Source organism: Oncorhynchus keta, chromosome 21 (assembly GCF_023373465.1).
Source record: "Oncorhynchus keta strain PuntledgeMale-10-30-2019 chromosome 21, Oket_V2, whole genome shotgun sequence".
Classification (NCBI taxonomy): Eukaryota; Metazoa; Chordata; class Actinopteri; order Salmoniformes; family Salmonidae; genus Oncorhynchus; species Oncorhynchus keta.
Genome location: NC_068441.1, coordinates 29,313,043 through 29,337,629, shown reverse-complemented (window position 1 = coordinate 29,337,629; position 24,587 = coordinate 29,313,043). Strand labels below are relative to the sequence as shown.

The following is a 24,587-nucleotide window of genomic DNA, read 5'->3' as shown; positions in this document are numbered from 1 at the left end:
TTCAACATGTTTTTGAAGATCTCATTTGTGTAAAGATTTGCCAGTGGATATCTGTGATGGTAGAATCAGTTATTTTAGTTTAGCTATAAATATTTTTCTGTTGTGATGTCATTCCTTCGGATTACATCTCACTCAATTGTATAATGTCGCCCATAGCTACTGTCACACATTGTATTCATCCTAGCTACTGTACTATCAACTGGCTTGCTATATTAGGCAGCTCTAGATGCGAGACTAAAATGAATACATTTTTATTCATCTATAAAGATGATAAAAAGGCCATTAGGTAGGTAGATAGGTAGCTAGCTAGGCTGAAGTCCCACCATCAGCTGAGTTCATCAATGTAGCTAATGATAGGTTTCTAGAAACAAAACTATATATTTGCTAGTTATATTTAAGACTTAAGCACATAACACCCAGACAGATGTAGAACTTTAAGGATCTCCCGAGCACAAGGAAAATCTGAGGTTAAATCAGTAAGGTGTAACATGTTAGATACATATATAGGTATCTGCCAAAATAATGGATACACTTGAGTAAATAAAGGATACAAATCATATTGAAAGCCGATGCTTCCACAAAGGTGTGGTTCCTGAGTTAATTAAGCAATTAAAATCCCATCATGCTTAGGGTGATGTATAAAAATGCTGGGCAGGCCATTATTTTGGCTACCATAGAAATGCCCTCATAGGAAGACAATGCCCCCATCCACAGGGAACAAGTGCCTGAATGGTTTGATGAGCATGAAAACGATGTAAGCCATATGCCATGACTGTCTGTCACCAGATCTCAACTGAATTTAACACTTATGGGAGATTTTGGAGCGGTGCCAGAGATGGTGTTTTCCACCACCAACAAAACACCAGGGTTGGAATTTCTTGTAGAATAATGGTGTGGTATCCCTCCAATAGAGTTCAACATTTGTAGAATCTATGCCAACGTGCATTGAAGCATTTCTGACTCGTGAAGACCCAATGCCCTATTAAGACACTTTGTTGGTGTTACCTTTTATTTTGGCAGTTACCTGTAGATCCACAAATGTTATTCACATCATTGTAACTTAGGGAGCTTGTTCTATAATACAGACATGGGTGATTTCTGTCCCATGTAGTTGCAAAAATTCTGGTAACTTTCTCAAAATTACCCAGTCTTCCAGAAAACCTGGTTGGAAGTTTCCCCAAATCAGCAGGAAATTTGGAATCATCCAACCAGGATTTCTGGATAACCAATATTTTGGGAAAGTTACTGGATTTTTGCAATTCTAGTCCCAGGGGACTGAACTGTGCACGTTATTATTTCTGCCTCGCACGAACATCTCATTCAACTAGTCATGGTCTTCAATTTAGACCACAATTAGTTCAGTGAAGTGTTAGTGCTGGAACAAAAACCTGTACACTCCTGCTTAAAAGAAACATTGTCTGAACAATTTTATTTTGCTAATGTATGCAGATGTGTCATCTGATTTCCAAGGAGCCTGGTGCAGATAGATGCAACCATACTCATCCAGGTTAAGGTCTACTACCAGCAGGAAGATGGGGCACTGTGTCAGTAAGTCATGACGGCACACATCACTAACAGTTGAGACGAGCACAGGGTCATGCTGCAGTGCAGTGCCCCTGTATGGCGAGCATGATGTGGTGTTAATGGCCTTGCTCAATGGCCCAACAGTAGGGGATGGTCTATAGGATGTGAGCCCAGCAGCCCTCCAATTGCCAGATCAGTTCCCTCCTTTTTTTCTAGCACCTGGCCCGGGCTTTGAAGCAGCACCTTTCGGTTATAGATCCAACTCCTTCGGCGCTGGGCTCCCAACCGATACTATTTGAACTGATACTCCAGGCATATGAGGAGCGAAGAATACCTATGCACGATAAACCTGTCTAGTGGAGTAACCCCGTCAGAGACACGGATTAGAGGGTTAGACAGGAGACCCTATGACAATAAGGGTTCACTGGAGAGGGCTTAGGGGTCAGGGAGTGGGCCAATTCATTTAACATGGCACAGTCCCCCGGGTGGGTAGAGTTTTCCCATTTTAGACCATTCCATTGGTGCTTAAGTGAAATCTTCACTCATCTGTGGCAAGTAAGAGCGATGTTGGACATGAAGATACAATTTCAAACAGAGTAAAGCTGCCTTCAAATCAAAATGCCTAAAATGCATGTCTGACGCAGCGGTGTGGTAAGGAGAAACTCTTCTATATTTTTAATGGATACATCTCTGCAACTTTTCATAGACAGCGCACTACAATGCTAGGGCTTTCCAACACACTCCTCCCATTGACAACCATTGAGTTGCTGTGTCTCTTACACATCAATTGGTCTGATTTGAAGGCCCCTTTATATTCCTCAATAATGTAGTACTTGTTACATATTAACTATCGCTCCCTTTCTTTCAAACACACTCAGTACTTCTATCCAGCTCTCTCCAGGTGCAACAGAGACAGAATATTCCAAGGGCCTCCAGAGCCTTCTGACCAACTACCTGCGATCTCTTCTGAGTGCAGAGAAGTAGGCTATGCTCGTAATAGTATACTTATGCACCTTCACTATTGCTGTCTGTGATATAGCGTTTAATCACTGGTTATTTTTATATAATATTTATTTTAATTTTACTGTACTTAAACTCATGCTCTCTCCTCCCTCAGTCTCCCAGACTTTAATAAAAAACTAACATGAATCTTTCCCCCTGTCCCCAGGTGAGTCTGCTGGGCCATAGAACTCTAGAGCAGCACATCAAAACATGCCACCATGTTGTCAGCAGGTTGTTCCCTGAGGAAGGATACAACGATCAAGGCTTTCAATGGCCGGATTTAAGGGATGTTTAAATGCAATAAAGCTGAGTATAAATTGTATATTTTGTTAGGTTACAAAAAATGATCTTCACATTTTTTTAAAAACTACTATGGTAACTTAAACATGCATCAATCAAGACAAGACTTAGAGCTTATGATTCAAGTGTCCAGGGTGAATACATTTTTATTAATGTATGAGACATCACACAGATATGTCAACTAAAACAGCATACAAAACATTAGGAACACCTTAATATTGAGTTGCACTCCTTTTGCCCTAAGAACATCCTCAATTCATCGGGGCATGGACAACAAGGTGTCAAGCGTTCCATAGGAATGCTGGTCCATGTTGACACCAATGCCTCCCACAGTTAAGTTTTCTGGATGTCCTTTGGGTGGTGGACCATTCTTGATACACACGGGAAACTGATCGTGAAACCAGGCAGCGTTGCAGTTCTTGACACACTGAAACCGGTGTGCCTGACACCTATTAGCATACCACGTTCAAAGGCACTTAAATATTTGTTCTTGTCCATTCACCCTCTGAATGGCACACATCCATGTCTCAAGGCTTTAAAAAAGTAAAATCCTTTAACCTTATTCCTCCCCTTCATCTGCACAGATTGAAGTGGATTTAACAGGCGATATCAATAAGAGATCATAGATTTCCCCTGGTCAGTCTGTTGTGCAAAGTTCCTAATGTTTTGTATACTCAGTGTATATCAAAGACCATGATGAAGAGTGGGACAATAGACAAGTCAGTTATTGCATTTGTATGAATGATTAGTTTAAAAAATATATTTTAAAAAGGTACACCTTCCAAAACACAGAAGAGTGTTCTACACTAGCTATTGAACAATAGCTAAATCCGAAGTGGACAAGTCCAAAAATATTAAATGTAAAAGTCCTATTTTAAAAGTCCTTGAGGAGCGTTCTGTGGTCTTACCATGGCAGGCAACCTCTGAGGGATCCAGTGTTCACAGCAGGCCTCTCCTAGGTTGTGTTGAATTGAGTGAAAGACAAATATTCTGTCAGCAGATTGTGCTGAGACACAGTAGGCCAAGTCCAATAACCCTCCACAATACCTCTCCAAAAATGATGAAACAAAATAACAATAAGCCACAAAGGAATTGAGGAAATTAGTAATAATATCAAAGCAAAAAATAATTTTAATGGGGAAATGGTCAAAAGATTTAAACAAATTTAATGGGAAAGTCAACTAGGCTTGATACATTAATTTAAACCAAAATAAATGGAGGCAGGGATAGTGGCTCGAGTCATGGTATCTGGTGTCAATAAAGTCCAATCCAAGCTCAGGTTTTCAATAGTCTTTGTAGTAAGAGCCAGTGAGGGGTGGACACCAGTGACTCAAATAGCCCAGATTTGAGTGGATAGTGTTCAAGGCAGAAAAGCTGTAATCGACAATGATTTCTAGAGTGCAATCGAAAGGAATTCGCCCTGGTTGAGTGTCTATATCGGTACGAATGGAATTAAAAGTGTAGGCTACTTAATTTATCCCAGTATCCCAAAAGGCCATCTTTCTTGTTCACAGTAGGCAGACTGGCATGGAGTGCATTGCTCACAAAGCAGTAGAGAACGTGGGCAGACATTGCTAGCAGGTGAAAGGTTGGAAATGAGTATGGAGAGGTACTTAGATTTGGAAAGGGTAAGCATTTACCATCCCAATTCCCATAAAGGGCTTCTCTCTCCATTTTATCACTGGTCCCGGTCTGCTCCAGTAAAAGCAGGCGTTTTCCTCAGTTGTTCTGGCTCTGCTGCCACACTGCTCATATCCATGGTGTGCTGCTTCTGGCATTGACCTTAAATAAAGAACAGGTGCAAGCAACTCCCAGGTCCCAATCAGTGACCAGTGCATGAATTACTCCTGTGATCAACAGGGGAAAGACTTACCAAGGGCAAAGAGGTGCGCACCTTATATTTGTCTGGGTGAAACCCGTACCAGGTGAATTAGTTTCTGGGCATATAATGCAATGTATGTGGGTAGCTTCTACATAGTCACCTCTGTGACATACCTTTCATCACCAAAGCAGTGTTGGCATGTACAGCTCATGTTGCTGAACAATCAAACCTTTTTGTTAGTGCCAATGATATTAATAGGCAATTTACACACAATATTCAGTTCATAAGCATTGACTCTAATTCCTCTGCAGTGCAACAACAGCTTTCCCTATCCAACTGAAATGCAATAACAACAAAAACATGAATAACAATGTGCCTACTCAGTCAGTAATTGAGCTAAAGTAATGAAACACTCATGTACAGTATACATGTATATAAAGATGATTCTACAGAAATTGTAGATTTTGAAGAGCCAACATTTTTTTACCAAAACGTATATAGTTAACTCATACCATTATCAATCAACATAAATGCAAGCTTAATGTATTTTATTGCAAGTGCTTCCTTTTTTGTCACTGGTGTTATTTATATTTTAGATGACAATTCAGGCTTTCCTGAATCTAATTTCACAATTAAATGTTCATATATAATCAGACAGAAAAGGTTAATACTAATATTAAGACATTTTTTGATTAGTAATTTACTTTAAACCAATATGTGAAAAGTTATATTTTTCAATATTTTTATATTTCTGCCACTTGGCTCTTCTTGTAAAATCAGAAATAATTGAAGTTGAGTCATCAAAATGTGATTATCATATTCTTAAAATGCATACTAATGAATGCAGCTGCAGTTGGGTAGATACAAACAAACATTCTATGAAAATGGGAAACTCTGATGCCAGAACACCAACACCTGTGACACAATGTGAAACGAATGACATAGGATTATTCCATACAAATTTGACTCATATTTATGTTTTATTACAAATAATTTTATAGCGTGTTGATTTCATATGAACAATAAAATGGAAGTTACTGGTCAAAGATTAAGACCAAAAGATGAACCCTATTGACTAAAATGTATTTCCTAACACAACATTGTCGTACAAACATAAAACATGAATGTAAACATGAATGTAAACTAAGACTAAGTTTTCCCAAAAGCATTGATACAAACATTTTATATGCAGTAAAACATGTTCATGGAATAGGCCTATTTCCTGTACTAACTTTTCCCGTACTAATAAATTCCCATACTAGCTTCACTTTTACTTGAGATGTGTTTGTCTTTAGAAAAGTTTGTCCATATGTTTGTCTTTGCAATGTTATTGTGTCACATCCATCTGTTATCTCCAAGTCTCCATTGCTTTCTAGCCTCTGAAGGCTTCTTCTCTGGTAGCCAGTTCGCATCTGCCACTTTCACACGTTCAAGTGCTCCTCCTAGTAAATTAAATCAAATCAAATTATATTGGTCACATACACATGGTTAGCAGATGTTAATGCGAGTGTAGCGAAATGCTTGTGCTTCGAGTTCCAACAGTGCAGTAATATTTAACAAATTATCTAACAATTCCTAACAACTACCCAATACACACAAATCTAACAAGTAATCTAACAAAGTACTTCCAGATACTGTGGTCAATCTGAGCTGATCTTTTGTTCAGTGGCAGCGGCTTTGGCATCAGATGCACAATCTGGTCATCCGCATACCAGTTGATATCATCTCTTGGCCTTGGCCAGAAGAACTAGTTGACTCCATTTCTATGCATGCACTTAACTTATGGTCTCCGCGCTTCAGTTTGTCTGTAAAACATAAAGATGTAATCTTTCAAAGATGATTCAAATATGAAATCCTACTCTATTTCTGTCATGCCTATCCTCAAAACTATGAAGCTTGTTAAAACATAAATGATTGTGCCATTTGGCAAACATTTTGTAAGCCTAAATAACTCAATACAAATCCTCATCAATCGACACACAATACCCAGTAATGACAAAGTGAAAACAGGTTTAGAAAAAGATGTACATTTAGTAAACATAAAAATACCTTATTTACATAAGTATTCAGACGTGAAATTGAGCCCTGGTGCATCTTGTTTCCATTGATCATCCTTGAGATGTTTCTACAACTTGATTGGAGTCCACCTGTGGTAAATTCAATTGATTAGACAGGATTGGGAAAGGCACACACCTGTCCTATATAAAGGTCCCACAGTTGACAGTGTATGTCAGAGCAAAAACCAAGCCATGAGGTCAAAGGAATTGTGATTGTGTCGAGGCACGGATCTGGGGAAAGGTACCAAAAAATGTCTGCAGCATTGAAGTTCCCCAAGAACACAGTGGCCTCTGAGCAATCAGGGGAGGGAAGGGCCTTGGTCAGAGAGGTGACCAAGAACCCGATGGTCACTGACAGAGCTCCAGAGTTACTCTGTGGAGACTGGAGAACCTTCCAGAAAGAGAACCATCTCTGCTGCACTCCACCAATCAGGTATTTATGGTAGAGTGGCCAGATGGAAGCCAATCCTCAGTAAAAAAAAAAAAGGCACATGACAGCACGCTTGGAGTTTACCAAAAGGCACCTAAAGACTCTCAGATTTAACTCTTTGGCCTGAATGCCAAGCGTCACGCTTGGAGGAAACCAGGGACCGCTCAACACCTGGCCAATACCATCCCTACGGTGAAGCATGTTGGTGGCAGCATCATGCTGTGAGGTTATTTTTCAGAGGCAGGGACTGAGAGACTAGTCAGGACCGAGGGGAAAGATGAACAGGGCTAAGTACAGAGAGATTCTTGATGAAAACCTGCTCCAGAGCTCTCAGGACCTCAAACTGGGGTGACATTTCACCTTCCAACAGGACAACAACCCTAAGCACAGCCAAGACAACGCTGGAGTGGCTTCGGTACAAATGGATCATTTACTGATGAATGTTACGTTTGGAATTTGTTAAAATTAATTATCACATAAAATGTACAGACAAAATAATGAAAGGGCTGCCTGGTAGCCTCAGTAAATAGACAGATTTGTAGTTGAACAAGTCATTGTTTTTTTGTTTTAATTGATATTTGACTTTAACTTGTGACTGGACTCGACTTTACTTGCTCTTAGAATACATGACTTAGTCTTTACTCGAGTCTCGACCCGTTCTATTTAGGACTGGACTTGAACCTTGTGACTCAAATAATAGTGACTTGGTACCACCTCTGCGGACCACTCCCCTTTTGAGTGTGAGTCGTCCTTCTTCTACCTTACTTCAAATCAAGGCAGTTCGCCTTTCAATCACTTCCATTCAAGTGGGAAATACGAGAATAGTATTAGTAAGGCAGTTTTCAAGAGTCGACTTTTGAACCAGATTGATGCAAATGTGAGTGCACGCTCTTTTAAAGCGCTTTAACTTTACGCAAAATGCTTTCCGAGGTGTTCAGTTGAAATGATCAGAGTTTAACTCTTTTTATACAGTCGAAATACTTAGGTTACGTTAAATGATTTTTAAAAAACTGGGTTGATTTTCATTCATTCTGGTGGAATCCCCTGTCCTCTGTCCTCTTACTAGGAGAACCTCGTTGGGATTGAAAAGAGAGCGTTTAGTGCGTAATGCCCTTTTAATGAAAATTTAACATCTTCGTTTTAGTTGACTCTGTAACCATGGCTATTGGAAGTGTGTGGGAGGTCGTGTAGACATGTTAGATTAAACAGTTTATTGAAAGTGACGGGGGACTATTGTCTCAATTGTTATACAGTCTTTATGCTTCATGCAAGCGACCTGGGGAGATGGACACTTGATATGCGCGGAATCAATCGTTTCCTGATTAATGTCTACATCCGTGTTTCGTTGAAATTTTTAGGCTTTGTCTTTTGTCTTGTATACTTTATCATTTGGCTTTATAAATATTACGGAGGTTCTAGTATTTTACTAATGAATACCCTATTCAGTCTCGGGTAATAAATTATGCCTCTGTTCCCACGCGTCATGAGTTTTATGATAACAAAGTTTATTCCATGTTGTATATTAAGAATTCCCTAATTATAATTATCGTGCTAGCGTTTCCACAAAACTTAACGTGCCTTGCATACTATAGACATGAGATTAAAAATTAATTCCATTATAATCTTTTCGCACATGCCTCATGCGCTAAACGTGTATTGCCTTTGGATTCAAGCAGTTTCGGGACAATAAACGCATTGTTGTCAATAAGCCTTCAGCACACAGTTGCATCAGCCAATTAAAGCCCTGCTTTTTTTTCTCTCTGTCAATCATTGCCCGAACTGAGATTGCAGTCTTAATGACGTGGAAGTTTCACAAACAGCTCGACAATCACAGGAAGCTCCCTAGACTGTATAGCAAGAAGTATGTGTCATACTAATACGACTGGTGCCACGTTCAAACACCTGGGAATTCGGAAATCAACGATTCCAACTCTGGAACTCAGGCCTCTTTCTAGAGCTCTGACCTGAAGATCACTGACCTCATGATTTGACCTAATATTTTTCATTAGTTCCCAGTTATTTTGAACACAGCATTTGAACTCTGAAAAAAAGAGGTCAAATCATGACGCCAGTGATCTTCAGGCCGGGAAGTCAGCGCTCTAGAAAGAGGACGAGTTCTCGACTTAGAATTCCAAGTTGGATGACCATGCAAAATTCTTTTTCCCTGTAAAAGCTTGACTTCCCAGTTGTCTTGAACGCAGCAATAGTGTATGGATCAAGGTCATGTCACCAGGATCATGTCATTCCACCAACTGGCCTCTATCTGAGGGAACCAAATCGTCTGACTTTGCTTCAAGGACATGGTCAACCAAGTTAACATTTGGTTGGTAGAAAATCAGTGGACAGACTGAATCCGGCCTAAATGGCCACATGTACTCCTGAATCTCTACCAGTACAGCCAGTAGAGGACTGGTCACCCCTTGGAGCCTGGTTCCTCTAGGTTTCTTCCTAGGTTCCTGCCTTCTAGGGAGTTTTTCCCAGCCACTGCCTCTGCATTGCTTGCTCATTGGGGTTTTAGGCTGTCTGTTTGTGAAGTTGATTGATTGAAATTTGACTGAAATTTGACTGAATTCAGAGCTATCTCTATTGACACTCAAGTGTATCACTTTGATCAACCTTTTTCAGTACATGGATTACCAGTAAGACAATACCAGAGAATGTTCAATTTCATCTTTATTTGTAGTGCAATTAATAACTTTCTTTATATTTGCCACTGCATGTTGGATAGTTTGGGATATTCGGTCACTGAACAACAATCAAGCCTCATTTCCTTGCATTACAATCCATTCAGAAAGTATTCAGACCCCTTGACTTTTTTCACATTTTGTTACGTTACAGCCTTATTCTAAATTGGATTCAATTGGGTTTTGTTTTCTCATCAATCTACCCATAAGGACAAAGCAAAAAAAAAATTTAGGAAGGTTTTGTGAATGTATAAAAAATACAAAATTGATATCACATTTACATAAGTATTCAGCCCCTTTACTCAGTACTTTGTTTGAACATCTTTGGCAGCGATTACAGCCTTGCATCTTCTTAGGTGTTACAAGCTTGGCACACCTGTATTTGGGGAGTTTCTCCCATTCTTCTCTGCAGATCCTCTCAAGCTCTGTCATGTTGGATGGAGAGTGTTGCTGCACAGCTATTTTCAGGTCTCTCCAGTCTGGGCTCTGGCTGGGCCACTCAAGGACATTCAGAGACTTATCAAAAGCCACTCTTGCATTGTCTTGGCTGTGTGCTTAGGGTTGTTGTCCTGATGGTGAACCTTCTCCCCAGTCTGAGGTCCTGAGCGCTCTGGAGCAGGATTTCATCAAGGATATCTCTGTACTTTGCACCGTTCATCTTTGCCTCGATCCTAACTAGTCACCCAGTCCCTGCCACTGAAAAACATCCCCACAGCATGATGCTGCTACCACCATGCTTCACCATAGTGATGGTGCCAGGTTTCCTCCAGGTGTGATTCTTGGCATTCAGGCAAAATAATTAAATCTTGGTTTCATCAGACCAGAGAATCTTGTTTCTCATGGTCTGAGAGTCCTTTAGGTGCCTTTTGGCAAAATCCAAGTGGGCTGTTGTGTTGTTTTTTTTACTGAGGATGGGCTTTCTGTATGGCACAGCTGTCAACATCCTGATCCTCAAATTAAACTGGTATACTTTCCTATTCATGCTATTTTTATTCCTCTGCCAGGTTTGATCCTGGCAGAGGCAGACAGACCATTGTTTTGTTTTTTTGCAGTTTTAATTTAGTGTCTTATTGCAGGCAGGATGCATGTTTTGTTATATTTTTATTCTGTACAAGCTTCCTCCTTTTCACACTGTCATGGGGTGGCAGGGTAGCCTAGTGGTTAGAGTGTTGGACTAGTAACTGGAAGGTTGCAAGTTCAAACCCCTGAGCTGACAAGGTACAAATCTGTCGTTCTACCCCTGAACAGGCAGTTAACCCACTAGGCCATCATTGAAAATAAGAATTTGTTCTTAACTGACTTGCCTGGTTAAATAAAGGTAAAAATAACACATTTAGGTTGGTATTGTGGAGTAACTGCAATGTTGTTCCATTATCTGTTTTCTTCTTTAACAGCTGTTAAACTCTGTAACTGTTTTAAAGTCACCATTGACCTCCTTCCACTCTGGTAACTGAGATAGGAAGGATGCCTGTATCTTTGTAGTGACTGTGTATTGATACACCATCCAAAGTGTAATTAACAACTTCACCATGCTCAAAGGGATATTAAATGTTTGCTTTTTTTTATTTTGACACATCTACAAATAGGTGCCCTTTGTGAGGCAGTGAAAAACCTCCCTGTTTGTGGTTGAATCTGTGTTTGAATTTCACCACTTGACTGAGGGACCGTACAGAGTATGACTGGGGTACAGAGATGAGGCTGTCATTCAAAAATCATGTTAAACACTATTATTGCACACAGTGAGTCCATGTAACTTATTAAGCACATTTTTGCTCCTGAACGTATTTATATTTGCTATAACAAAGGGGTTGAATTCTTATTGACTGAAGACATTTCAGCTTTTCATTTTTAATTCATTTGTAAAATGTCTAAAACATGATTCCACTTTGACATTATGGGGTATTTATTGTGTGTAGGCCAGTGACACAAAATCTCAATTTAATCTATTATAAATTCAGGCTGTAACAACAGAATGTGCAAAAAGTCAAGGGGTGTGAATACTTTCTGAAGGCACTATCAGTGCTTTAAACAAAACATAATGGATAACTCCTCTGTTTCTACAGTTGTTTGGAGGAACAAGGGACACTTGAATAAAGTCAGCCTGCATACATCAATATTCAATACAGATATTCAAAATACAGTTGATGAATTTAAACATGATTACATGAACTCATAATAAGCTTTTGACCTTTTTTGACTGCTCTACTAAATGTATCTAATGTCCTTTCCTTGGCGCTGTTCACACACGCCATGGAGACCTCTAGTGAAAGGATGTCAAGGAAGTTTTGTAGCTATTGAGTAATGCTGAGCTTATGTGGAGGCTTACATCTGGTCACCAGCGTTCTACATGTGCATGTAGGTTCCAATATTTATTTGAGATTACAACAGACAATTTGGAGTAGGAGCCAGATTAAATTGGCACAGAGTCAAATAGAATAATTGTATTAATTTGTATTGTATTACTTGATAATTCATATTTCTGGAGGACATTAAGATATTATTCCAGAGTCTTTAAGTCTGTATTTTTTTGGTAGTCTTTAAGATAGGCCTATAAAAGAATAAGACTAATTGTTGTTGGACTGGCCTCTCCTCTCCTGTGTTCAGGCATTCCTCAACTTCTCCCTAAAGTAGCCAGCCCATTAGCTGCAGGCAAAACATTCACCTGATGAAGACCAGTGTGGGTTAGTGTCCCAAATGGCCCCCTACTCCTTACATAGTACACTACTAGAGCCCTATGGGTCCTGGTCAAAAGTAGGGCACTATATAGGCTATAGGGTGCCATTCAGGACTTATACTGTGAGTTGGATGGTCACAGTGGGAATCCACTCTGGTTTGAACCCTGGTGAGGCTGTGCTGACAGGACATAACAGGAGGGAATGGCTCAAAGTAATGGGAAGAGTGGCCCTTTTTAAGCATCATTGTTTCCTGAGCAAAGTCTCTGAGAATTTGGTTTGACCCCTGTGACTTTCATGGTTGAAGGGTTAAGTGTTTTGTTAGAAGTCTAATCACTCAATGGTGGATGGATCCCATTAACTTTGTCTAAAATGAGATATTCTAATTGTGCTGAAAAGCAACAATTTAGTACTATTAAATGTAATCACTCTCTGTAGTGTAATGAGACCGTATAGAAGTGCTCTATTTGCATTCTGACTTTAAAACGAATTTTCATGCAGATGGACAATAAAGTATATTGTATCATTGAAGAAGATGAACATAATTGTGTAATTCTGCAGGGCATTGTGAAAGTGGACTTTCCCTTGCGCCCCCAACCTATGAATACCACCTGACCCACATACATGGAGGGCAAAGAAGAGATCAGTGACACGGACAGTGGTATCATTCTCCACTCTGGTAAGCATCAAGCCACCAAATACCTTTTAACTTGGATGACACTAACAGTTATTCACTATAATGGGATGCCTGTAGTGAGACATTAGTCAACATTCTTTCAAACTTGATATGCCATGGGTTGTGGCCTAGAAACCTATTTGTGTTCCAGTTATAACAAAGTAGTAAGCCAGCAAGCCACACTATTCAAAAGTGGTTTAGAATCCTGTTATTTATTATTTTGTGCTCCATTTCTAAGAAAATGCAGTTGCCACTACCAATTATTTCTATAAATCAGTAGCTAAGCTATTGCTGGTCACTTTCTTCACCACATGTAATTTAGTCACACGCTGTCTGCTTCCCACAATGGGAGATTATACATACAGACAGAATACATTTTATTGTTGGCATGTTTTCTACTGTTTATTTTCTCCTGCATGGTTGCCGTTCCGGTGCATTTACTGTGTGACCTCTTCGTTTCCGTCACACCTCCGGTGGCTTGCTCTGCTGTCTGTCAGTACAGATAATCTCTGAAAGTATGTGACACACAAAATGCAACTGGCCTGGAGTCATTAGTAGCCCTGTAAATGAACTCAGAGGTGTGTCCCAAATGGCATTCTACTCACTATATAGTGCACTACTACTACTAGGGCTGTGGTCAAAAGTAGTGCACTATGTAGAGAGTAGGGTGCCATTTGGGATGCTGTGGTCAAAAGTAGTGCACTATGTAGAGAGTAGGGTGCCATTTGGGATGCTATGGTCAAAAGTAGTGCACTATGTAGAGAGTAGGGTGCCATTTGGGATGCAACCAGTTGTCAGTGGTCACTGGCAGTGCTGGAGAGACGCCTAACTGTTCCAGTAGTAGAGCAATCACATTGTTAATCGCCTTGGTTTCACTCACAGGTTGATCCTATCACACTTTCATGACAGTTTCAGTATAGATCAATAAAACAGGGCAATTTCATGGTAGCAGAGTGAGACTTTTAAAATGTATGTCAAACATAAATCAATGATTGCAAAATTAAACAAACCATAAAATTCTATGCACAAAGAATACTTTTAAGTTTCCACAGAAAATTTAACAAAATGTATTTACTTACAATTTTAAGTGGGAATTTTAGTCATTCTGCATAGTTGTATAGTTTTAACTTTTCAATCATTGGTTTTTGTTTGACGTACATTTTAAAGTGAAAAACCTGAGTCTCAGTGTCACTCTGTTATCGTGGAATTGCCCAACAGTACAAGTACAGACACTCATTATCTCTCAAAATAACCTTGTCGTGTCTACTGTAGGTGTCATCTTGGTTCATTATCTTGATCGTTGCTGCTCAGGAGTGGGCAGAAACAAGTTAGGATTGGAGCAACATTTTTGTTTGCATTTGTATTGCCACCTTTTCTCGATTTGGACACAGTTTATTCTCCCCAACCAGTTGGGTTATCTGTGGGATACAGCTGCAACCATATGAAATTGACAAGCAAGCATTACCAATTGTAAGCATGCCAAAAGATTGTGTCCAGCTATCTATAGCCTTGCTGTTTTCAACCCTGAGACCTTACAGTAGCCTCTTTGTCACTGTGTGTCCAAGGCCCTGATAGTCCTTTCACGATTATGAAGGACGTGATCACTCATACCCGGGCCGTCAAGCTCAAGCATCAGTCTCTGGAGGACCGGCTAGAGCTCTGCCTACTGGAGCTGAAGAAACTCTGCATCCGAGAGGCTGTGAGTACCCCTGGATATAGCACATACACTCTCCACTCCATCAGGGTTCAGATCGTTTTCACCATAATATCAGTGTGAATTTCCCCATAAGTGATACTGTGATAGGGCAGCAGGTAGTGTAGTGGTTAGTGTTGGGCCAGTAACCGAAAGGTTGCTAGATCGAATCCCGGAGCTGACAATGTAAAAAAAATCTGTCATTCTGCCCCTGGTCACTGTTCCCTGGTAGGCTGTCATTGTAAATAAGAATTTGTTCTTAACTGACTGGCCTAGTTAAATAAAGGTTCAATACAAACATGTCAACAGTTACACATTATTTAGATAGTAGAATAGATGGAGGAGTGATGTGATTCAAGACCTGACAAAGGCAGAGGGGCTTTATAAACTAAAGTGATACCAGCTAGAACAGTGTGTGTTTTTTCTATTCTTTTGAGATGTTAATCAATAATTGCCTGGCAATCAAACTACTTAGCCAATAAAGGCTGCCTCGTCTGAGCTGAAAATATTATTTGGTTTGGCGCTCCTGACCAATGAGAACACTACTGTTCCCTTCTCTTTCAGTCAGGCTGATTTGTTGGGATGTGAGAGGCAGCCAATGGACCTTAAGTGTCCCTATTATACCACACTAGATTATATCTCCCATATCTGTCTCAGAAACAAATTGAGCCCTAAGAATGTCACTGTGCCATCTGTCATCGTTACGAGCTATGTGGGAGCCAGTCCCTTGTTCAGCTGCTGTTGAGGGGTGTACCAAATGACACCCTATTCCCTATATAGTGCACTCCCTTTGACCAGAGACCTATGTCGGTAATAGGGTGCCGTTTGAGACGCCGCCCAGGTCTGATCATTCTTTTCTGTTGACAATTGGGCGCGGCTCTCCTGTCGGGTCTTGTCCTGTCGAGGTGTGCTGCCTAGATGGAGGCTCTGATAACTCCTCTTCCTGCTCTCAGAAACACGACAGCGGCTGAGATCATGAACAACACTATTGTCTGGGGGGGATATACACCTTTTATGTAGATTAACTCAAAACAAACACAGGGGGTGTATTATGTCTGTTTCCAAAGGAAATAAATAATATGCACTATCGCACGTTCAGGTTGAATATAGATTTAGCTAGAGGGCAGGCCAGTTTGGTTGCATTCACTGGGCAGGTGAGGCCCTGAGAATGTGTTGTGAAAGAGTAGGATTCTATGGAAAGGCAGCATTGAGTAACTGACACTTGAGAATGATCTAAAGTGTCATTTGGGAAGCAAAGATTTTTGTACAATATTTCAAAATGTACTCAATGAGGGTTCATTAACCTGGTTGATTTGAGGGGAATGGGGACATATTACCTCTGTAGTAATAGTGGTCCTCTCGTAATTTTCTTATTTTCCAACCGAGTTGGCTCAAGTATTGGGATAGTGACGATTTTTCTTGTTTTGGCTCTGTACTCCATAACAAGGACTATGCGGTTAAAGTGCAGACTGTCGGCTATAATTTGAGTGTATTTTCATCGATATCTTGTGAACCATTTAGAAATTACAGCACGGATTACATCAAGCTTCTTTGTTTTGGTTGTGTTTCAGATAATATTGTGCCCAATAGAAATGAATGGTAAATAATGTATTGTCATTTTGGAGTCACGTTTATGTAAAGAAGAATAGAATATGTTTCTAAACACGTCTACATTAATATGGATGCTACCATGGTTACGGATAGTCCTGAATAAATTGTGAATAATAATGAATGAGAAAGTTACATGCGCTCTAATATCATACTCCCAAGACCTCTCACCATTACAATAACAGGGGAGGTTAGCATTTTCGGGTTATGATATTTGTGCGTCCAACCTTCTCACTCATCATTATTAATGATTCATTCAGGATGATCCGTAATCATGGTAGCATCCACATGTATATAGAAGTCTTTAGAAACATTCTTATTTACAATAAAAGTGACTGCAAAATGACCCAATACATTATTTACCATTTAATTTATTTTGGGCACAAAATAATCTGAAACACAACCAAAACAAACAGCAAATGCATCCAATAAGTTTGTAGACCAGGTGGCGAATCGCATCTCTGCATGTCTGGCAGACATATCAGTGTGGATGACGGATCACCACCTCAAGCTGAACCTCGGCAAGACGGAGCTGCTCTTCCTCCCGGGGAAGGACTGCCCGTTCCATGATCTCGCCATCACGGTTGACAACTCCATTATGTCCTCCTCCCAGAGCGCTAAGAACCTTGGCGTGATCCTGGACAACACCCTGTCGTTCTCAACTAACATCAAGGTGGTGGCCCGTTCCTGTAGGTTCATGCTCTACAACATCCGCAGAGTACGACCCTGCCTCACACAGGAAGCGGCGCAGGTCCTAATCCAGGCACTTGTCATCTCCCGTCTGGATTACTGCAACTCGCTGTTGGCTGGGCTCCCTGCCTGTGCCATTAAACCCCTACAACTCATCCAGAACGCCGCAGCCCGTCTGGTGTTCAACCTTCCCAAGTTCTCTCACGTCACCCCGCTCCTCCGCTCTCTCCACTGGCTTCCAGTTGAAGCTCGCATCCGCTACAAGACCATGGTGCTTGCCTACGGAGCTGTGAGGGAACGGCACCTCAGTACCTCCAGGCTCTGATCAGGCCCTACACCCAAACAAGGGCACTGCGTTCATCCACCTCTGGCCTGCTCGCCTCCCTACCACTGAGGAAGTACAGTTCCCGCTCAGCCCAGTCAAAACTGTTCGCTGCTCTGGCTCCCCAATGGTGGAACACACTCCCTCACGACGCCAGGACAGCGGAGTCAATCACCACCTTCCGGAGACACCTGAAACCCCACCTCTTTAAGGAATACCTAGGATAGGATAAAGTAATCCTTCTCACCCCCCCTTAAAAGATTTAGATGCACTATTGTAAAGTGGCTGTTCCACTGGATGTCATAAGGTGAATGCACCAATTTGTAAGTCGCTCTGGATAAGAGCGTCTGCTAAATGACTTAAATGTAATGTAAATGTAGACTAACAAGCTTGACATAATTATTTTGTGCTAGGAATATGTGACCAAATTCTACACTTTTGACTACTTTAATAAACACAAGTGAATTTGTCCCAATACTTTTGGTCCGCTAAAATGGGGGGACTAGGTACAAAAAGTGCTGTAATTTCGAAACAGTTTACTTGATATGGATGACAATTTTAAAGCTGACAGTCTGCACTTTTAATAACCTCACTGGATTTAAAATGATACAATGCCTAAGTGCTGGAATCCAGAGCCAAAACAACAAAATGTGTCATTGTCCCAATACCGTTGGAGTACACTGTATATTAACATACAGCACATGATTTGTTGTGTTGCATTAAAATAATATGATTCAACACATTTGACTTAAATCTGGTGCCTTCTTTCCATGTCATATAGGAGCTAACTGGTCGGCTGTCTGCAGATTACCCAGTGTTGCCTGGGGAGAAGCCGCTTCAAATTCTCCAACGCATCGGAGCGGCCTTCAAACAAGATGAGCAGAGCATCCCACAGGGAGCAGTGGTAAAGAGCCTGACAGGGGTTGGACATGGACACTATTGTCATTTACACTGACTCTCCCTTTAACAGTGGTTGTAAAGCCCCACACACAGGTGTACTTAATACTGAAGGCCACTCCTGTGGTTCCCCTTAGGGAAAAATTACATTTCTCAATTCAACCCATCGCCCTACCTTCCTTGACACCAATCGTCATTAGTCAGGCTTCTGCCATTGTAAGAGCCAGGAAGAGATATATGATGTTCAACCACTCCCTTCTGCCCAACGTCCTTTTTTTTGCTTCTTGTAGGACTCAGAGCTGAACTCTGTGGAAGCTGAGTTATCTCTTCAGCTGCAGATATACAAAGCGGCCCGAAGACTGTGCCATGAGGAACACCTCAGCAAGGCGCAGAAGACAAGCCAGTTACAGCAGTGCAAGCGTGAGGAGAAGAAAGTCAAACAACTGCAGACAGCATTTCAGCTGCACCTACAGCACGGGCGGTCTTCACCACGGCCAGGCTGCATCAGCACACAGAGAGGTGAGTGACAATCTATTGGCCGACTAATAAAACAACATTAACATCTCTCCTCTCTGATCTGAGAGGTATGTAATTCCAGTGCCATTCCCGTGGATTAATACGGTTGTTTGCTTTGCTTTTGTTTCCAGATCAGGGCACTTCTGATGATGGCTCTCTGTCCGATTCGGCGCTGCTCGATGAAGGTTAGAGCGTTACTAAGCAAAAATGACTCTTGTGAAAGTTGTATAGATAAACATGCTCTGACAATAGCACCAGAGTACTGTCTTAACTTCATTATTTATATTTTTCTCCAGAAAAGCTGATCAGTCAGTCATCTCAACCAACCTTGGAGGCCCCCCACCCAGGAGGACCAGCAGACCCTCCCCAGCCCCCCCCAGACCCCTCACACCTCCCTGGGCCTAGCCCCCACAAGCCAACCCATACTACTCCAACTCTGGAGGAGTTACAGTCCAGCTTCAACACCAACCTGGAATTGGAGGCACCTCCCATCGAGCACTCCCCTTGGACTGAGTCCAGTCTGGACCAGCCTTACCAGAAAACCAAGAACAAGTCACACTCTTGTAGCAGCAAGTCAAGGTAAAGGCCAAGGGAGAACCCAGCGTGCCTCCTGTAATTTTATATCAACGCTACCCTTGAATTTATTGTACAGGAAAGCCCAAGAATAGCCATAATGGAAGCCTCACGGGTTGGTGAAACCTCTTATACACAAGCCATTATGTAGCCTCATGTAAGATTGCCTTGACTTTTTGAATGAATGCATTTGTAGTGCTCTAAGCTTCATAGTTGAACTCAAATACAGAGTATACCAAACATTAGGAACACACCTCCCTAATATTGAGTTGCATTTCTTCGGGGCAGGGACTCTACAATGTGTCGAAAGTGTTCCACAGGGATGCTGGCCCATGTTGACGGCAATGCTTCCCATAGTTGTCGAGTTGGCTGGATGTCCTTTTGACAAACCGGTGCACCTGGCAGCTACTACCGTACCCCATTCAAATGCACTTAAATCTTTTGTCTTGTCCATTCACCCTCTGAATGGCGCACATACACAATCCATGTCTAAATTGTCTCGAGGCTTAAAAATCATTCTCTAACCTGTCTCCTCCGCTTCAACTACACTGGTTGAAGTGGATTTAACCAGTGACCTCAATAAGGGATCAGAGCTTTCACCTGGTCAGTATGTCATGGAAAAGTTGGTGTTCTTAATATTTTGTATCCTCAGTGTATACAAAATATGCTTTGGCAGCACTTCTCTGCAACTTAAACTCCATTTCATATTTTAAAAATTAGTTCCTTTTGAAGTGGTTTTGCTAAAGTAGGCATTAAGGTGTACCTTGTTATTTCGGGGAGGATATTACTCTGGAACATTCTGATTCAGTCACAACTTGTCTTTGAGTGGCAGCGCAAATGGACTGAGATAAGGGCACATGGAACAGGTTTAAGCATGGAAAGCACATGCACTCATTTGGCCCCTTCATGGCCTGTTTTCCATCTGAATGATAAGTGGGTTAATGACTAAACCCTGAAGATGTTATCTCTCCTTCCTGTCCATGTTACCTTTCTGCAATAGTCCAGCCGTGACCCCTGTTTTGCCTCCAGTGGAAGCCTGTTATGAAGACACTGCTCTACCCCTGCAGTTCTCCCATCTCAGACTGTGCCCAATCCAGTCAAACAGCGCCCCCTCGACCCCAGAGATGCACCTTCGCCGTCAGATTTCTCTCAGGTCAGCACATTTTAAAACATTTTTTAAAACATTTTGGTATTTTAGCAGACCTTCTTATAGAGCAACTTAGTCAGTTCATTCAAATAAGGTAGGTAAGACAACCCCATATCACAGTCACACAGCACCACCATTGTATATTTCATCCACACTGTCCCCACACTGCTTAAATCTTGAAACTGTCCCACTTTATCTTACAAATTATTTTCATTTTGTACGGTTTTGGCCTAGTTTGTAATGCTTCTTTGTGATATTTTACAGGCTTCCCAACAGTGAGCCTCCGTTGAACCTGGATAAGAACCGGGGTCGTACCCGTGTTCCCAGGAGGCTACTTACGGAATACGTGGTAACGTCTCCAGGCGAGTCCCCCGTCCAGAGGGGAGGCTACAGAAACCACATTTACCACTCCAGCTCTGAGACTGAGAACAGTAACTCTGAACACTCTGCCCCATCCTATACTAGCTCCCTGTGTCGTGAGATGCCCTGTGACCTGCCATGGCAGTGTCAGCCCACCTATAGGTACCAGTCCAGCCCCAACGACAATCATGGACCAATGGCCTACCCCCCAGGCCCCGGCTTCTACCAAAATCACCAGCATCAGTCCACCCCCAGCTTCCACAGGGGTTACTATGACCACAGGATGGTCTACCCTTCAGAGATGGACATGGCCAGGCTGTATCACGGCCCTCCGCCCCCCTGTCACTCCAGCCGATATGAGCACTGGTATGAGGAGGCCCTTGTGCACCCCCAGTGGGCTCTCACGTCCCTTTCCCCCCACATCAGACTGTCCCGCGCCCCCTCACTCAGAGAGTACCCCCACCACCCCTCCAGAGGCTTCCCCCGGCAGGTGGTAAACGAGGAGCTCAAGTCATGGCACCAGCGCAACCAGTTCAGACCTCACTCCCTCGACCGACAGACTGCGATCAGGGTGAGGAACGTACCTGGCCACGAGTCACCTCTCTCCCACCACCACAAGTACCCTGAACAGGTAAACAGCCACAAAAGCACTTCACTCACTACATGATTACAATGTAGTTGCCCCATCTTAAATTATTGCCTTTGTGGAGTTACTGTCAGCACCACCGTAATAATGAATATCACTGGAGTATAATTTTTTAAATTTATCCTTATTTTACCACGTAAGTAGACAGAGAACACAATAATTTACAGCAACAACCTGGGGAATAGTTACAGGGAAGAATGAGCCAATTAGAAGCTGGGGATGATGGTCAGATTGGTAATTTAGCCAGGACACCAGGGTCCCTAATCTTTGATAAGTGCCATGGGCTCTTTACTGACAACAGAGAGTCAGGACATCCATTAAACATTCCATCCAAAAGATGGCACCCTACACAGGGCAATGTGCCTGGGGCATTGGGATATTTAGACCAGAGGAAAGGGTGCCTCCTACCTGCCCTCCAACACCACTTCCAGCAGTATCTGGTCTCCCATCCAGGGACCAACCAGGACCAACCCTGCTTAGCTTCAGAAGCTTGTGCCATATCTAAATACAGTTACTTACAGTTACTTACAAGCCAACTTACTTTGTGTTCTACTGAACTGTGTGAGTTTGGCAATCACACCTGACACACAAACAAGTAGTACACAAACAAGTATTACCTCCAGTATTACCTCCATGAACTAGTAAGCACACTGTGACAAAAGGAGTCATTGGACAAAACGCAACTGTTCAATGATCCTTGTTTCAGCTCGTTTTATGACTTCCAATGGTTGTTTTGAATTGTTCAGGAACCACTGTTCACACAATATTGTTTTATTCTGGTCCCATTGTCCAAGGGCAATATTCACGCTCACTAGAAACCATGATAAATCAAATCAAAATCAAATGTATTTACATAGCCCTTCGTACATCAGCTGATATCTCAAAGTGCTGTACCGAAACCCAACCTAAAACCCCAAACAGCAAGCAATGCAGTTGTAGAAGCATGATACACTTTGTGTTCATCCCAAATGGCACCCTATTCCCTACATAGTGCACTACTTTTGGCCAGAGCCCTATGGGCCCGGGTAAAATAAAAAATAGTGCACTATATAGGGAATAGAGAGCCATTTGGGACATACACGGTTTTCCAGTCCCACCCCATGGCCTCCTTACTGCTGTTTTGTCAGCCTCACAGATAACTCGCACACTGTGCGTCATAAAACGCTGCGAATGACCCTGAGTTTCACTTCAGGACAAAGCCTATTTCGTTACATACTTTATCAATCTCAAATTAACCTCAAAATGCCTGATAAAGAACTGCCACTTATATTAACTACAATTATTTGTCATCTTTTGAGCTGATACTGTTTAAGAAGATCTATGGAGGTAATGTGATCTTGAGACATTGAAATGGTTATAATATGAGAGGCAATTGGTATCCTGAGATTTCCTCTCCAGAGGGCAAGGCTTGGGAAAGGTCTTGCGTAAGTGCAAAACCCAGGTGCCACATTCCTGTATCGTTTTACTGTCTTTACTCTTCAGCGATGATTTATATCGCATGGTAATACAGCTGTAGTACAGTAGTGGATCTAATATTTCTCAGTAGCTTTTGGGTTGAATATTTCTCAGTAGTAGTGGTGACTATTCTATATTCGATGGGAGGTTCTGATCACAGAAAGTAAATCACGCAATGTCACTGAGTCACAGTGTGGTTCACTGTAAAGAAAAACACCACACCCTTGTTGTGGATCAGCTGCTAAAAACATAATGGCTGAACTCAAATTAGGTTTGTTTTGGTTTGAACGTTTATGCCCTTCTCATTATGGAGCTCTAAATGGTGAAGTTATACCACACCGTGCTATGTACTGTACTTCCTTTCACTTCACATTTGTGTCTCCAACTTCCTTGTGTTGTGAGAACTGGGTAATATAGCAGCTGAGGGCATGGTCTCTGCTGTCACTCCTGGCCCAGAAGGGTTGCAGGGAACCACAAGCAGAAACTTCATTGTGCTTGTAGGCACGGATCTACTTTGTTGCCTTCTTTCCATACTGTGACCTTCCAATAATGTTGTTGCTAGTGATATTTAAAAGTATAACTCTGTTAGTACTGACTTGGTAGACTTGACAAACCAGACATTGAAATAAATGTTCCCTGTTTTTGTTATTCTGCCTGCAGGCTCCCCAGAGACGGGTCCTCCAGAAGGCAGTGGATGGGACCCCGGAGCAGTGGTTTGTGGGTGACGAGTCAGAGCTCATCAGTCAGGTGTAAGACTAGGGAGAGGGCCCCAAGTGCCACACCCTCTCTGGAACACTAACCTCTGCCCCAGTCCACAAAGCCCTATTTATTCATTAATGTATTACACTAATGGACCTGGTGCAGATATGAGATGAGGGAGACCAGGCATAATATGAAAGAGGGCCTGAGGCTTTATACCATTGACCTCAACATGTTACCTGGGCAACAACAAAAGATCAACTGAAGGCAGGAAGTAACAGACCACAATGCTAAAATAGTGCCGCCCTTTTTACTGTGAAAGAGCTACTGTTTTGAACATTAATTCATAGTTAGCTTTATTTTGTACGGATCTGTTTAGTACTATGAAAAATGTTTCTAAACTGTTTTTCTAAAATAAAATGTTTCTCTGTAGAAGTTAATAAATAAAGATTTATACTGTTAATCCTGTCAGTGTCATTCTGTTATGAACGTAATTTTCTTCAGAATTGGGAATTCAATTCCATCAGGAATTTGGACCGGTCTTTTGTTTCATAGGATCAGAATAAGTACCAGTATTCTTTTTGTCGTCAATCGACCATTCAGCATTGAAGATGCACTATCCTTTATCAATTTACTATTTACCTGGCAAACATTTAGAGCAAAAAGCTAATTGAATGGCAACTGAGTTCAACTGATGCCTTTATTTCTTACCTTTTGCCACCTGGTTATGGATGTTAATTACGCCATTGATAAACCATTTTATTATGCATATGAATACACTTTCTGTACATAGATACATGATACTTAAAAGTTG

General features: G+C 41.7%; 1 protein-coding gene across 3 annotated transcripts; it reads left to right on the top strand.

Annotated features, from left to right (window-relative positions):
* The first annotated feature begins 6,900 nt into the window (after positions 1-6,900).
* On the top strand, positions 6,901-24,236 carry LOC118400411 (innate immunity activator protein-like). Of its 3 annotated transcripts, none has more exons than XM_052473672.1 (10): positions 6,901-7,138; positions 13,053-13,170; positions 14,733-14,866; positions 18,262-18,384; positions 18,668-18,896; positions 19,025-19,078; positions 19,190-19,472; positions 20,467-20,619; positions 20,878-21,604; positions 23,735-24,236. In XM_052473672.1, exons 2-10 carry the CDS (start codon positions 13,116-13,118, stop codon positions 23,825-23,827), a joined length of 1,851 nt encoding a protein of 616 aa, XP_052329632.1. In that variant the 5' UTR covers positions 6,901-7,138; positions 13,053-13,115; the 3' UTR covers positions 23,828-24,236. The 3 variants fall into 3 exon arrangements, with proteins under 3 accessions (XP_052329632.1, XP_035653154.1, XP_052329633.1); XM_035797261.2 differs by lacking the exon at positions 6,901-7,138 and adding an exon at positions 7,868-8,012; XM_052473673.1 differs by lacking the exons at positions 6,901-7,138; positions 13,053-13,170 and adding an exon at positions 7,891-8,012.
* The last annotated feature ends 351 nt before the right edge of the window (positions 24,237-24,587 follow it).

Excerpts from the sequence above, each read along its gene's own strand:
- LOC118400411 (XM_052473672.1), top strand. The coding sequence starts at position 13,116 with ATGGAGGGCAAAGAAGAGATCAGTGACACGGACAGTGGTATCATTCTC. Across the intron at positions 14,867-18,261 it reads AACTCTGCATCCGAGAGGCT|GAGCTAACTGGTCGGCTGTC; the intron begins GTGAGTACCCCT and ends CATGTCATATAG. Across the intron at positions 21,605-23,734 it reads ACCACAAGTACCCTGAACAG|GCTCCCCAGAGACGGGTCCT; the intron begins GTAAACAGCCAC and ends TTCTGCCTGCAG.